Source organism: Sitophilus oryzae, unplaced genomic scaffold (genome assembly GCF_002938485.1).
Source record: "Sitophilus oryzae breed Bouriz unplaced genomic scaffold, Soryzae_2.0 scaffold_1624_pilon_pilon, whole genome shotgun sequence".
Lineage (NCBI taxonomy): Eukaryota > Metazoa > Arthropoda > Insecta > Coleoptera > Curculionidae > Sitophilus > Sitophilus oryzae.
Window position 1 is genome coordinate 467,060 of NW_022146308.1, and position 16,833 is coordinate 483,892.

Here is a 16,833-nt window from a genome sequence, read left to right on the forward strand (position 1 = left end):
AGACCAAAAACAATTGAATACGTCAATAAATCTAATTTATGTCATATACCTACTAACATACAAATCTGTTTTTAATCTGAAAAAATAAAAAAAGTTATAGGGTTGAGCCACTTTTGAGACGACCCGGTATATTAAAAAATATTGTTTCATAATGTAATATCATTTTAAAATTCTTGTACGTTATTTTAGATTCTGAAGATAATTTTAGAATAAACCGGAATATATTTTTAATAAAAACATTATTAATTATTAACAGGGTTATAATTATGATTTTGTTACAATGTAAGTAAGTAAATAATGTAATGTAAAAGAAAAAATTCAGATTTTACATTTTACTAAAATATTATCTAAATAAGCGCCTTTCTACAACAACGCCACTGACTGCCAATGGGTAAATTGAGAGTTGCCTACCGGTCCAAAGTCGTTTCAAGACTTAAATGGATTATTTAAGTCAAATTTCTTGCAAATTTGGCACTGGCGAACCATATTTTATAGTTCCTGAACAGAAAAAGTCAATAAAATAAACACTTAAGGACTACAAGCTAAGAGAATGCGTTAATACAGCCGGGGAGATAGCGGCAACAAAGCTTTACCGCACACGTGCGACACGTACTACAAGGTAATAAATGAATGAATAGGCTCCCTCGCCTCTAATCGGTGTTGTCATATTGTAAAGAACTTATCCTTATTAAACAGTATCCGACTTATAATTTAGTAGTATAAAGACTATTTAATACATCTATGGAATATTAAAACCTACTTTATTAAACTGTAGTATTAATATCTCAATATATGTGTATAACAAGAAAAAAAATATTGATAATATTAAAGACGTGACAACATAGGCTGGATGAGGAAGGCTCGGTCGACTGTACCCAGAAGTAAACATGTGTACAAAAAAGGTTGTTTGTCCGCGTTGAGATGTAAATAGTGTAGTCTATATTTTATTTTAAGTCTATGGTGTCAGCAAGATGGGACGGGGAGCCCCATTGAAAATATTAGAATTTTGTTAAATTATTATTTCTCAAATCAATGAATTGAACCAATGCACCCATATGATTCCCGGATTTGACGTTCTCGATTTCTGACTTTGGGGATTTTTGAAATATGAAATGTATCGTGGCAACTACAGCAATGTCGAACACCTGGAAAATGCTTTTTTAAACTCATCCCGTTATAATAAATTTCGTTATAAAAATAACAAAAATATATTTACATATTCAGTGGTAACAGTTCAAAAGTGAAATATATCAATCCCAAATAAAATTGGAATATCTGTATGACTATTTTAGTAAGTACCATCACGGCCTACTAATAAGAAAATTATATATTTTAAATATTGCAGTAAATAGTGAAAATAAATATAGAGTGATATATATTTTTGAGAATCTCACAGAGAGCAAGACAGATCATATTATTTATAAATATATGGGGTATTCCATTTGAAAAAACTACTGTGCGTGTACTATGTGTGTACACTGTATTCTACGGAAAAAGTTCTACAAGAATCAGTTTTCACCTTCTCGATATCATCCACAATAACAATAACGGAGATAAGGCGGCTGTCCCAAATTGCAAAATTTTCGAAAAGACCCTGTAGCTCAGAAACGAAGACAGCTATGAAAATTTTGTTGACAGCATCTTCCGTTTGACAAAAAAATGGCATATGTTTGTGCAAACCGCACCCTTCTATCTTCACGAATAACGGAGATACCGTATGATTACAACTAAAATGGGACACCCTGTACATTTTCTTGGCAGTAACTGAGAGATGTTAGCTGACATAGGCAGTCTTCTTCGCAGACGTTGGCAGCCGCCTGGCAGTAAAATAATATTTTGGCAGTACATATACAGAGTGGGCCAAATTGGATGATTTTAAAGGGAAATACCTTTTTCTATAGAAGATAGACAAAAACTAATATCGGTGTCTGGAGTTCAATTTTTATCAAAGGCATGATGGTAAAAAACGCACATCGATATCTGATACCGTCTCGGAGTTACGGGGTGTTTCTCAAAAATGTTCATTTTTAACAAACCGCTGTAACTTTTGTGCTATGTAAAATTTTGTATTTTTATGAAAACATTTCCAAAGCAACTTTTTAAGTAAAATTTAATGGTTTAAGTATAATTTTTTTAAAGTTAATAATTTAAGAATTATCAACAGAAAATTTGATTTTTTATATGGGACATCCTATATATTTTTAATTCGTTGAAAATAATTTAAAATTACCTTTCCAAAAATATAGCACACTTAATATTTTGCTCGAAAAATTCGCCCACTTTAAATAAGTAGGCTTTGAACGGCGGCGCCGCGCCGGCTATAATGCAAAAACATTCTACCTGTGAGCAGTAATTAAAACGAAAATAATATTTGCAATCAGAGATGCAGAACTTTATAACAATTTAAACTATATTTAACAATATCAACTCATTTAAACTATATCTAAAACAATAAAAATAAATAGCAAACCAAGACATGAGATTTTGCTACAGGTGTTCGACCCATCAACCTTCTATTATGGACAGACTCAGTGAAAAATTTGCTGATAATTTCAGCGTTATGGCAGTGCCTCGTCTTGCTGGAAAAATGTTTTCGTGTTCCATTAGGGGCAGATAATCAATAAGGGGTTCAAAGCCTACTAGTTATAAAAGTGCCGAACTTTTAAAAATTCTGTATTTCGAAGTAACATAAGGACGCAAATCTACCATATAATTTTTAGATCTTATAATCTTAGGCGGCAATCCTCTAATATGATTTATTCTCTTAATATCTTCCGTTAGAGAGAAGATAGAAAGTTTCGGTTTGGCGCTGGTATTTTGGAAATTTTGTGCTCTATTCAACTGCGCAAAACGAAACATAGCCTGTTATTTAAATATTTTATGCAAAAGCGTAATATCTGTTATGATGTCAAACGGCGCCCTCTAGCTACCATGAAAAAAATTATTTAAACAAAATTTATACTGGAGATCATTAGGGAAGAAAAACTCTTTTAAACGAGCTCTAATTCTTTTAAATCGGCTAACCCAAACCAGTGTTATCCTTATTTTAATAAACACAAATTTAACCTTCCCCCACCACTTTATTTTATGGGATAGATCTAAATACGATATATAAAAAAAATACAAATTACTATATTTAAAATACCTCTTCACAAGCATATTTTTGAGAAAAATTCTGTTTCGTAATTGGCCACCACAGTGCGCCCCCTAGCGAACATTTTTCAAACTTGAAAATAATTTCCAGCGATTTCTCTTGGCCGATTTATTTATTAAATTTTTTTTCCCAAAGTTATACGATAGTGGTTTCTGAGATACAGCCGGCGTCCATTCTTAGTTGGCTACTCGGTATGGTACTACATCGGCATAAATTACATTTTACGTAAGTTTTATCAAATTTGTTAAAAAAACTCATCACATTATTTTTCCTTGTTCCTGACAAATGCTATTAATAAACTTTAATCATTTTATTAATACCTTCGCCATTTTGTCAAGAAACTTTACAATTTAGCTATATTATCTAATTACATAATATAAGATATGGCAATATCAAGAATTCATTTTTCAATACTAAATTTAAAATGTACTATTTTTGTGATATCAAAATCACATGTAGGAAAACTACGTTCAATTCGCCATCAGTCGTCTATCCGACGGTGCATAAATGGTTTCTTAAAATTGAAGAGTTTGGATATTCTAAACAAAATTAAAAAATCAAAATTTCCAAAAAAATTTCGCGGCAAAAATTTAGATTTTTTCACTTATTCCGATTTGAAAGATTTTTGGGCGAGAATCAATGCAGATTGATTAGTTAATTTTTTTAGTATACAAAGTTTGTCAATAAAGTACATACAGTGTGAGAAAAAAAGCCAGTATTTACAAGAATAAAATACCAGGTGCGTCTCAAAAGTGACTCACCCCTATAACTTTTATTTTTACAGATCAAAAACGAGATTTAGTATGTTAGTACTTGACATAAATTAGGATTGACTGAAGTATTCAATTGTTTTTTATCACTTCCTGTTTCACCGAAAATGACTACAACTTTTGATTTTTAAATGACACGCTCTGCATATTTTTACTTTATTCGATAGAAAATGACACTCTGAATAGAATGACATATATTATCATATGTCAACTTTTGACATTTTCGCATATGGTTTATTTGAAATTGTAACACGCGGTTCATAACCACAATTTGACTCGAAATATCAAGTGTGTGATACCAAATTATTGGTAACAAAATGATTTTGCCAAATATACTAATGGGCCACCCTTTTCCGTTTCAAAAAATTGAGATATGAATAAAACAATTTGGGCATCTTTTAACCGGCCAGGACAAGACACGAAAAACATTATACGATCAAATCTATTTTCCCAAGGCTTCTTGATTAAAAATTAGTGTTGTTAACACAGCCATGGCACTCTGTTTAGATTATCTAGACTTACTCTGGTATATTTATTAAAAATGCATCGTAAAAAAAATTAGAATAAAATTTTGCTACACAACTATTATATAGAATTACAGTACTACAAACCATTTAGCTAAGCATTTGAAGTGAAAAATTATATATAATTAAATGATTTGCTTATTTACTGACAACTAAAATTGGTTGAATATTATGATAGATAATTCGACTACCTTTCTATAAGATGCATCGTCCTTGAATAATATATACGACTGTTTCATCTTCGTTAAGTTGCAGGTATACATAGCCAGCATCATGAATTTAAAATACTTCGTAACGTGCGTTATGATATTTATAATTTATCATTGTTCTGTAAAGTGTGAAGAATATTCAACAGATATTTTGACCAGGGAAAACCATTCTTATACATTCATGTAAGTCAATAAACTAAATAATGCTTATTTTATTTTTAAAAGCACATATTTATTTTTGAAATATACAAAAATCAATTAAAGTTGGCATGCACGTCATCAAAATATTTGACGAATGCCATCGCAATGTTGCCACGGCTCCTTTTTTTACTTTGACTTTTATGCAATTTTGTCACCGAGTTTTCATTTCAATTTTAGATACAATACTTGTACAAATATTTTTTACGCAAACAAATTCTAATTAAATGAAGATATTAGAAAATGTTCTGAATAAAAGTGGTAAAATATAAAGTTCTAATTATTGAAAAACATTAGTCTTAACTTTTTTTGTTTTGAGAGTCCGTAAACTGATATATACAATGACTAAAGAATACAAGGATAAATAACACCCGAGAGCAAATTGTTACCATACCACCATATAGTGCCGTGGCACATTTTTTTTAACGTAGCTGCTTGAAGAGATATTTATATTTTTTTATAAATGTTTGGACTACGCCTATGGTGTGCTATGGTTATCAGACTAATTAATTACGAAAAAAATGTATAAAATGTTAACAAAAGGTACAAAACTAATATTGACGTATTTATCATATCAAGTACAGTTTGGCAAATATAGGAAGAGACTTGGGGATAGCTCCGGTCGCGCACACGATAGAGAGAGAACGCATTCGGCGGAAGAGAGATGCAGTTACGCTACGACCATAGACTTAAAATAAAATATAGACTACACTATTTACATCTCAACGCGGACAAACAACCTTTTTTGTACACATGTTTACTTCTGGGTACAGTCGACCGAGCCTTCCTCATCCAGCCTATGTTGTCACGTCTTTAATATTATCAATATTTTTTTTCTTGTTATACACATATATTGAGATATTAATACTACAGTTTAATAAAGTAGGTTTTAATATTCCATAGATGTATTAAATAGTCCTTATACTACTAAATTATAAGTCGGATATAATAAGGATAAAAAATCTCTGTCTGTGTCTAAAGTCTGTTTAATAAGGATAAGTTCTTTACAATATGACAACACCGATTAGAGGCGAGGGAGCCTATTCATTCATTTATTACCTTGTAGTACGTGTCGCACGTGTGCGGTAAAGCTTTGTTGCCGCTATCTCCCCGGCTGTATTAACGCATTTTCTTAGCTTGTAGTCCTTAAGTGTTTATTTTATTGACTTTTTCTGTTCAAAAACTATAAAATATGGTTCGCCAGTGCCAAATTTGCAAGAAATTTGACTTAAATAATCCATTTAAGTCTTGAAACGACTTTTGACCGGTAGGCAACTCTCAATTTACCCATTGGCAGTCAGTGGCGTTGTTGTAGAAAGGCGCTTATTTAGATAATATTTTAGTAAAATGTAAAATCTGAATTTTTTCTTTTACATTACATTATTTACTTACTTACATTGTAACAAAATCATAATTATAACCCTGTTAATAATTAATAATGTTTTTATTAAAAATATATTCCGGTTTATTCTAAAATTATCTTCAGAATCTAAAAATAACATACAAGAATTTTAAAATGATATTACATTATGAAACAATATTTTTAATATACCGGGTCGTCTCAAAAGTGGCTCAACCCTATAACTTTTTTATTTTTCAGATAGAAAAACTGATTTGTATGTTAGTAGGTATATGACATAAATTAGGATTTATTGACGTATTCAATTGTTTTTGGTCTCTTCCTGTTTCACCGAAATGATTACATCTTTTGATTTTTAAAGGCACCCTCGGTATATTGCTACTTTATTCGATAAAAAATGACACTCTGAATAGAATGACATATCATATGTCAACTTTTGACATTGTCGCTTAAAAACATATCCTATTTTAAATTTCAATCCAGTTTTTTTCAATCCACTAAGTTTTAATCAAGGAGCCTTAGTTTTGATCGTCTAATAGGTTTCGTGTCTTGTCTAAGCCGGTTAAAAGATGTACAAATCGTATTTTTAATCATACATATGTCAATTTTTTCAAATGGAACAAGGGTGACTCATTAGCATATTTGGAAAAAGCATTTTTTTATGAATATATTGATACCACACACTTGGTATTTCGAGTCAAATTGTCGTTATGAACCGCGTGTTACAATTACAATTAAACCATATGCGAAAATGTCAACAGTTGACATATGATATGTCATTCTATTCAGAGTGTCATTTTCTATCGAATAAAGTAGAAATATACCGAGGGTGCCGTTTAAAAATTAAAAGTTATAGTCATTTCCGCTGAAACAGGAAGTGACCAAAAACAATTGAATGCGTCAATCAATCCTAATTTATTTCATATACTAACATACTAAATCTTGTTTTTTTATTTGAAAATATAAAAAAAATATGGGGATGAGCCACTTTTGAGACGCACCCGGTATAATAAAGACAGTACCGAGTTAAATAAATGTAGTTTTTATTTTATCCACTTCCTATCACCTTCCTTGCTTTAATGGAACAGATTTGTTTTCTCTAATTTACATAATAAGACATCACTTAACCAGAAAAAAAATTACAACAATCATATTTTTTTTTCTCTCCCTGTCGCCGATTCTATTATATCTGTGGAATAGATCCTGTTTTGATTAATATTAGGGGTTGTAAATGTTTGACTAAAATTAATAATTTATTATTAATTTCAAAATTACCTAATTTCGATTATAAAATTTCTTCTATAACGTGTATTTTATTATTTTTATCCTTTTGGACTCTAAATTGTTTTTCTAAAGTTTTATTTAAAAACCTGTCCTAAATCTTAATAAAATATAAAAAGTTTAAATACGATATATTTTTAATTTAATTATAGCTTCATTAAAATAAAAAATTACCCGGCTATGATACGGAGAGTTCAGGTGTGCTTGAGAAACGAAAGACAGTGTTGTGTTTCTCGGCAGAGTCGTCAGGGAACGACCGTTACGACAGAGACAACCTATCTATCGCTCGTGTCGCACTCGTTATAACCTAAAACAATAACACAACAATAACAAGACAGTGTCTGACCGCATGTTCCAGCTATTTATGAATGAGATGCTCAGTCTATATTTTATTTTAAGTCTATGGCTACGACAAATCTGATTAAAGCAAATTTGTGTGCTGTCCACTGCGCATCGAGGGGCATCTCTTATTTTATATTTCTCACGTTTCTAGCTATACTTGTTAAGTTGTACATATAATATCAGAATAGTAATGATCGAATTCAATAAGAAAACCCTAAAAAGGTGGAGTTGATTGTTTATTTAGCTATGGAAACGTAACTCCTGGCTGTTTCTTATCGTTGCGACTTTTACACATGAGAGCTGAACAACTAATCACCATTGTAATAAAGTTTATGCAAAGTTCACTACACACATATTATTAAAAATCGCCAAAATTGCCGTTGATGACAGCTGATGACTCATCCGTTAAAACCAAAAAAATGGCGTCTAACGTCACAAATTCTGCCACAGCCCGTATATGTGGGCGTTACATGTCCTTGTATTCTTTAGTCATTGGATATTTACTTAGGGGAAGTATAGATATTAGTTCGCAAAAATATGGTAACAAAAAGTATTAAAAAAACAATCCCTATTAAAAAATAAAATAAAGCCCCAAAACTTACGGAGCAATATCAATTTTTAAATAATTCAGCAGTCCAAAATAATTGAGTAGAGACAAGACAAGTTGCTGATTCTCATTCTTTAGTGGTTTTGGCATTTTATTGCAATGAAAATCGCAAATTTAACTTAACAAAATACATATTTAATTTCAAATTTCTCAAATAAAAAATTGTGTGTGTACAATTAAATGTAGGCATATTTGATGTAAAACTTCTTCTTACTTTCGTCTGTCTGTCTGTCCGTCTAAGGATTCCATTCGTGTACAGTTCGTCTGCTGGATCTGTGTCTATGAAAGGAATGCGGACAAAAAACATTTAAATAAACAGCAATATATTTTATACGTCGACTTGACGAGTACGTCACCGCAAATCGCAAATTTGTCGAATTTTTATTGATGGGACGCGTCGTCTAATTTTTTACGAAAAACATCGAGAGAATAGCGTTTCCCCTCTCACGGATACCCCGTAGCTACAGAATGGACAGACGTACTGTACCTATATCCACGTGCCGAGTTTGGTTCCAATCGAGCCGTAATTAAGAAAAATCCTGATGATTTCGTCCATTTAGAGCAGGGGTGGATGGGGAAGAAAAAACCGGCCCGGGAAGGCAACCGGCTCAAATCCACAAAATCAAAATGACCATAACGAAGAAACATATTTTTTTATTAATATATACAGGGTGAGTCTTAAATAAGTGCAAATATTTTGAAGGAAATATATTTCGACCTTTCAGAAACACGATTATGAGGTAGTTTTCGCGAAACAAAAATTTTGAAAATTTGGAATTTTTTGAAAAAATTTTGGATTTTTTTTTAGTTTTTAGTTAAAAGACATAATTTCTTGATAAAATGGCAACATAGGTAGTAAATTAAATTTACAAAAAAGAAAACCTAGTAAAGTGGTTCTCAAAATATAAGCAAAAAATATTTTTTGTTGGAAATTTTCAAAGTAAAATAACTCGATTATTTTGGATTTATTTGAAAAATGGTAAAGAAAAAATATGTTTCTTTTTCGAGACCTACCAACCCTGAAGCTATTTGCACTTATTTAAGACTCACCCTGTATATGTAAGGATGAATATTTTCGAAAAAAAATAAGCTGATTTGCCTACGGGTTTTTAAAAAAATTGAAATTGTCTTTTTTATTTCCATGATACTTAAGGGTAATTTGACCGATTATGATTTACACCTCATTTCACTAGGTTGTAGGTTGGATTTTGCTGGGGCAACGCTATCGCCAGTCCTAATTTTACTAAGTGTTCTCCAGGTTTTCAAATCCAAGTGGGATTCCCCTTGGTAGACCTTGAAGTAGGGGAACTCAATCTGGCTAGCGATTCTGTAAACATATTTTCTGTCTAGTGACTCATCAATCGTATACAAATAGCATAGGCTAGACAGGAAATTTCTTGCTACGGAGCTTACAGAATCCCACTGCTGGTGGTTCTACATTTACAGTGTTTCGGAAGACTCGATGGGACTTCAGTCGTCTCGGAGGACTTGGCCGGAAGCTTGCTTGGGTTAGAAGGATTGGGTCTCAGAGAGCTGATTTTGTAATATTCAGACATATTTTTTCAATGGTTGCTTTCTGTTCGATATTCTGGAAGTTGTTGGCTTGAACAGCTATTGCAAGATCGTTGGCGTAAAGAAAGTGTCTGAAATAGCTAGGCGTTGGTTGGTCGTCCCCAATTCAAACGAAACATACAGATAGCCAATTTATATTATTATTTTCTTCTATTCAATCGCAGAGTTTGCGTCAAATTCGTGTACCTTTTTACTCAGGAGAGCACGAAAAATATTGCACCGAGGCCGAAAAAATATGCACTTACCCCGAGACTTTTTAGATTTACCTACTAATATTTAATCTTTTTTATGCTGTACACTTTCCAGAGTCATGTTTGTTAGTTATTAATAAAAGAATAGTGGCTAAAACAAAATTTTCAAACCGGACAACAAACAGCAGATGTTTATAAAAATAATTATATGTCTCAGAGAAAAAGACATCTCAATAGTTATTTTACAAATTAGTGTTTTTGTTTAATAGCAGTTGATGATTATATTGATGCAAATTGATTAGTTAGTTATGCAGTCACTAAGAATCTTACGTGACTTTAGTTAGAAGCTCCGGGAATTTTTCCGTTTTCCCATATGGCCCATCCACCCCTGATTTAGAGGCACCGGTTCAAAAAGTCGATTATGCCGTCCCCAATTATACCGAAATCGTGCCACAATTTTCTTCAATATCGAATCGTTAGTTCCACCCTGATGAAGATATAAACGAAACGTCGTATCAAACTTTGCAGGGTTGGACCGTGTGCACCGTTGCTCACATTGCCTACCCTCCAAATTTGGTCGCGATCGGACGACATCAACTTTTGACGTTTCTTACGTCAAAACTAACTGTCACATTGACACGTGTCGTACACGGTCAGGTTGGCCTTGCGTAAAGAAGTTTCATTTCAAAAGTTTTAACCAGGATATCAGAAAGAATTATAAGAAAACGGAAAAAATGCCCTTTAAGTTTCAAACGAATTTTTATTCGATAGAAATTTAATTTTGTAATTATGTGTTTAAAAACATGCACGCTAAATTTTATGGATTTTTCCATACCGGGTGTTTCTGAAAAGTGCCAGGGGTGTCTCACTATTGGAATTACATGTACATTTTCTTGGCAGTCGCTGGCAGTCATTGGCAGTCTTATGGCAGTCGCCTATAATAATTACATGGCAGTCATAGGCAGTCTTCTTCATAGTCATTGGCAGTCGCTTAGCAGTGGAAGGATATTTTGGCAGTACGTGTACATTTTTTACCCGAGTGAGACACCCCTCGGAAAAGTGGCTCTCTTCTATGGTTTTATATTTTTTGAGATAAATAAACGAAATTTGGTGCGTTAGTATAAATTTTTGTATTTTTTAGTGTTTTTAATGAAAAATAAAAAAGTTATAGGACTGAGCCACTTTTGCGAAACACCCCGTATATCTCCGTATGATCGAAAAAAAAAACAATGACAATCGATGATAATTTTGGCGAGGTCAATCGCTAAAAGTTATTTACTAAAAATTGACATAAAACTTGTTAGAAATTAACACTAATTATAGAAAGTTTAAAAAAGCATAGAACTTTTCCAGAAAACACAAATCTATTTGCAAAAAATATATTTTCTCGTTATTTTAAACAACACTATTAAAAATCATTTTTACCCAGTGTAAATAAAAATAAATTACTTCTTAAATAAAGAGTACGGGCCAAGTAAATAACGTCTAACGTCATTCACCAGACGTCTTTGACGTGTTTTTTTTTCGATCGTAAGGTATTATCCTATAGTAACAGTATACTCGTATTATCTACAGGTACGATACACCAAACGGCATCAGACAGGAAGAAACAAGGACCTGGAATGACAATTCAACTGACAGTTTGACAGTAGTTGGATCGTACGAGTACGCATCGAATGGTGTTGTTGTAAAGGTTACGTATGTTGCTGACAAAAATGGCTACAGACCCAAAGTTCGTGTCTTACAAAAGGCAGAATTAGTACCACCAGCTCCTATGGGAGTGGGCTATGCTGTATATGTCTCAACAAGGTTATCTCCAGCTACACTGGCTTCACTCAGCGGCGGAGGGCTAGGATGAGTCAAATATGTCCGAATAATGCTGGGACCCCATTAGCCAACACGTCACGCCATGCCACCCCACGTTTTTCCATTTAATTACATGTATTGCGTACACACTAGGCAACACACCATCCCACGCCATTGTGATTTGTCTGCCCCAGATCTCATGTGCACACTCTTTCCCAAATCGCAACACGTGGGCTCACGTGGGCCCACGTAGGATAGCGCGGTGTCGCGTGGCGTGTAGCATGTGGCCTAATGGGGTCCCGGCTTAATTCAGTCAGTGTCGTGATTAGAATTATTACGTAGAATATAAAAATGTAATAAAATTAATACATTGTAGACTCAGATGCTAAAAAACGCAACGGAAGATATTTTGGTCAAGTTTAAAGTATTATATTTTTCTTACTTTTAGTCCTATTTTCATGAATTATTTAGCATTATACAGGGTGGCGCACCTCATTCGCCTCGGTTGATTGTACGAAAACGGAAAGATGTAGAAACTAAATATTTTATGGGTATATGAGTCAATGTGCACAATTTAAAATTATTTTAAAATATACAGGGTGTCTCAGAACTAAGATCCATACCAAAGTTATATTTTTTTTTATGGAACACCCGGTATTCTATTTCATTTTTGGATTCTCGGACCCAAAAAAAGACATTTATTATAAGGGTTAAATATGTTTGAAATCATTGGTTTTTAAGATATTTAAAGATATTTAAATATGCATGCTACAAGAGAATTGATTGTCAATACCCTGTATATTACTTTTCAGAATTAATTATTGTTCTGAGTTTAAAGGCAAAGAAATAAACTTTACTGAAAAATGTAACTTCTTCCTTAAATTTATACAGGGGTACGAATAATTAGTGATCTATTTTAAGGATTTATTTTACATAAAAACTTTGTTATTTCAAATGCAACACCCTGTATTTTCTTAAATAAATCGAAGCAGATTCAAATGCTCTTTCAAACTATATTAGGGTTTCCTATACCTATCAATTTTTGAATAAAAAGTGATTTTAAATAAAATAGCAATCAAGATGGCTGGTATCGCCATGGCAGTTTTCTAGTGACAGTTAGTAACTATTTTCAAAATCGACATTAGTTTATAGACTTTATTTAAATCTATACCAGTTTATTTAATTGACCTACAATAGTTTAATAAATAATATTTATTAATATATATTTATTATTCTATCAAGAAAAACGTCTATCAAAGAAGTAGTTCTTTGTTTTATTTTAGGATAACTTGTAGGTTGTAGATATATGAATTTTTTATAAAAGAGCCAATTACGGCAAATTCAATTTTTCTACTTACAACGACAGATTTCTGCCTAATAGGTTTTTTTATAAACTACACTACCAATTCTGCGAAATAGGAAATAGGACAAGTAGTTTTTCAAAGGAACGCTTATCAGGAAGATTCCTATTTGGATATCTTTGAGCATTAGCTCTTGAGGCCAATAAATAATTTTCCTCACAAAATAAAATCACTAGTAACATATCCATTCGTTCCACCAGCAGATATGGCTTATTTTTCTTTATAAAATAAAGAATACTTACTTATTAAACTATTGTGGGTAAATTTTAGTAAACTGTTTAAATAATAATGTTATAATATATAAACAATAACGAAAAGAGTTACTGTCACTAGAAAAATGCCATGGCGATATCAGCCATCCAGACATTTTATTTAAAAATCGCTTTTTATTCAAAATCTGAGATAGATAGGTATAGGAAACCCTAATATAGTTTGAAAGAGCATTTGAATCTTCTTCAATTTATTTAAAAAAATACAGAGTGTTACATTTGAAATAACAAAGTTTTTATGTAAAATTTAAAATAACTTGCAACTTTTCGATTAACCTTGTTTAATAAGTCAAATACTAAAGTTTCTAATAAACTGAGTTTACAGATTAAAATTGATATATTTATATACAGTTTGCTAAAAAAATAGTCAAAGAAATAGGGCTAAAAATTAAAAAAAATATAACATTTTAAACGTAGACTAAAAAAAATTCTGTTTCATGCAAACAAAAGTTTGCATTGTTATTGGAAAAAACGATAACTCTGGCAACACCGCAGATATGATTTTTGAATCTGCAACTATCAATATACCTCATTTCCAAAATTTCAGAAGCCTAGCATTACTAGCAAACCTAGTCCAAACTTTTGACTAATCCGGTATATAAAATACGATGTGAATTGACTCAACATGTACAGGGGTTCTTAGAGATATTTAATAATTTAGGATTACCTATTGGAGGTAGTAAAAAACTTTAAATGTAGAAGGTTTGAGTCATATATTGAGATTGAGAGTAACTATTTATAAATGGTTTCCAAGCTAAAAACACTATGCATTTTGTGTGGTAACTGTTGCATTGATTAAACCAAAATAATTCAAAAACTGTTCACGCAATATAGGCAAACAATACCGGGTGGTGGAAACAGGAAATCCCATGTAAATTTTGAACTGTCCAAATATTGGCTCCCCTGTTGATTTTACAGCAAATCTGTATTACACAATAACACAGCGAATTATTATTTTTTTGTAATAAGTATTTTATTATTTTCTTTGTCTTAAGTTAATATATAGTTAATAAAATTTTTCAAAACCTATAAAATGTTTAGATTTATTTCCTTAGTATTAAATGAAAAAGAAAGATATAAATTTTATAGTGACCAAGTTTATAGACCAGAGGCTTAACCAGAAATATGTACACCCCACATTTTAAAGTTGAAATAATTTGAAAAAATGAAAGATAATATAAGATTATTTACAGGATTACTTAATAGTTTATAACTGTTTAAGAAAATATCTCAATATCATTATCATCACCATTTGCAGCTCATTCAACCAAACAATTATGGTATAACCTTCCTCACATATTTAGATACTCTCTTTGTAATTGGGCCCATTGTTGTCTATTGTTGGCCTATGCGGGCCCAAGTTATCCCTGCCAATCTCCTAATATCATGATCCCATCTCAGATTTGGTCTTCTCTTAGGTCTCTTAATTCCTCGTGGATACTATGCTGTAATTTTTGTGGTCCATCTGTTGTCCGTTTGCCTTGCCAGGTGTCCAGCTCATTGCCACTTGAGGGATTTTACTCTGTTGATGACAAGAACGGTAAACTAATAGGATTGCCTCTTCCAGCGCTTCAGCTGACAGTTGTGACGTCATTGTAGTCCTTGTCAAAGCCTTCGTGGTCTTGTCATGATAGTGTGTATTATGGTAAACATATAAAAATAACAGCTGAGAAATTTTGAGTTAATTATTTTGTCAATTTTAAATGTGAAAAAGGTGTCTTTAAAGTTTTTAGAGCTATAGAGTGTATAAATACGTTCATTTTGTGTTGTGGATTGTGACAAAGTGCATACTAAGTGCCCACGATTTTGTTTATTAATTATTTTAAAGCAAAATATGGAAGTACTCTTAAAAGAATGCTTGCAAAAGGTGATGCTGGGAACTGCTGTTCTTAAAAGTGCATTATCCGAGTATTTAATACGATTTATACAGTTAATTTTCTATACTGCATATACATAAGGTGTTTAAATAAATAAACTAAATAATGAACGTTTTGCATTCGGTAACCAATAATGCACGTGTGTGTATTATTGGTTGCCGGATAAGGACTAATAACCATGACAAGGGCTACAATGACGTCACAAAGCGAGTAGTTTTCGCATGCACCTGGCGGACACTTTTGGCTGAATGAGCAGTCCTATTAGGTTAACTGTTCTTGTGTTGATGACATCTATTATCCGGGTCTTTTGTCGTGTCCACTCTATTCTTCTGCGGTCTTTTTTGGTTATTCCCAGCAAATTTTGTTCGGTTGAGCATTGTGCGACTTGTAGTTTTTCTTATAATGTCCGTTTTAAGTGCTCAGATTTCGCATGCATAGGTCACGACTGGCAGTACACATTGATTGAATGTTTTCTTTTTTAGATAAAGTGGTATTCTAGATTTGAATGTGATTGAGTTTCCATAAGTACCCCATACTAACTTAATTCTTCTGTTAGCTGTGTATTAGTTATACCCAATATATACAGTTCATATCAAATAAACTTTTAGTTACGTCATCGACGGGGCGATTTTTATATTAATTGTTGCCAACCATGGACATATTCGATGCCGTGCTGACTAAGTGCAATTTAAATTTCCCGCTGAGGAATGCTGTAAAACATGTCAAGTTGCAGTATTTATTTATTTATTTCCTGATATTGTCATTCGTTTTGACACTTTAGTTTTTATTATGAGTTTTTAGTTTAAATAAATATTTTTGTGATATTTTAAGCTCAAAAATGTTTACTAGCAGACCATGCAGTCGAAAATTGTTCTTTTTAGAACCACTTTGAGTGCGAAGTGTACAAGATAACTTAATATCCGTCAAAAACTCATCGCAACTTTATTAAAATATTTTGAACGGGAAAGCGGTAGTAATGGCCCTTTATGTCTCTTAAGTGCTGTTAAGAAGGTGAGTTTTGTTGAATTCATTTATTTTTGTTTCCTAAAATATTTTGATTAAAAGAAAATATATAAAATTGGGCAACGCTGTGCCGGTCAAGCTTAATCACGTGACTAAAAGTTTATTTGGTATGAACTGTATATTCTTCTAGTGTTGGTGTTATTTATTAGAATGTCTTTTCTGTCTACTAGTTTGTTATTGTACATTACAATATGTTATAAAATTAGAGTAAATTCGTTAAATACAGTTTAATAATCGTGAAACTTTTTCATGTTAAAAATAAAATAATCTCCACCACTGGATTCTTTCT

At 32.1% G+C, this 16,833-nt stretch overlaps 1 protein-coding gene across 1 annotated transcript; it reads left to right on the forward strand.

The window, feature by feature from the left end:
* Window positions 1-4,662: 4,662 nt before the first annotated feature.
* On the forward strand, window positions 4,663-12,451 carry LOC115880463 (larval cuticle protein 65Ag1-like). Its single transcript, XM_030897670.1, has 2 exons — window positions 4,663-4,840; window positions 11,784-12,451. Exons 1-2 carry the CDS (start codon window positions 4,722-4,724, stop codon window positions 12,064-12,066), a joined length of 402 nt encoding a protein of 133 aa, XP_030753530.1. The 5' UTR covers window positions 4,663-4,721; the 3' UTR covers window positions 12,067-12,451.
* Window positions 12,452-16,833: the final 4,382 nt, after the last annotated feature.

Bases quoted from the DNA above. Each gene is read 5' to 3' on its own strand.
- LOC115880463 (XM_030897670.1), top strand. From the start codon at position 4,722: ATGAATTTAAAATACTTCGTAACGTGCGTTATGATATTTATAATTTAT. The intron at 4,841-11,783 runs GTAAGTCAATAA...TATTATCTACAG, and splicing joins AACCATTCTTATACATTCAT to GTACGATACACCAAACGGCA.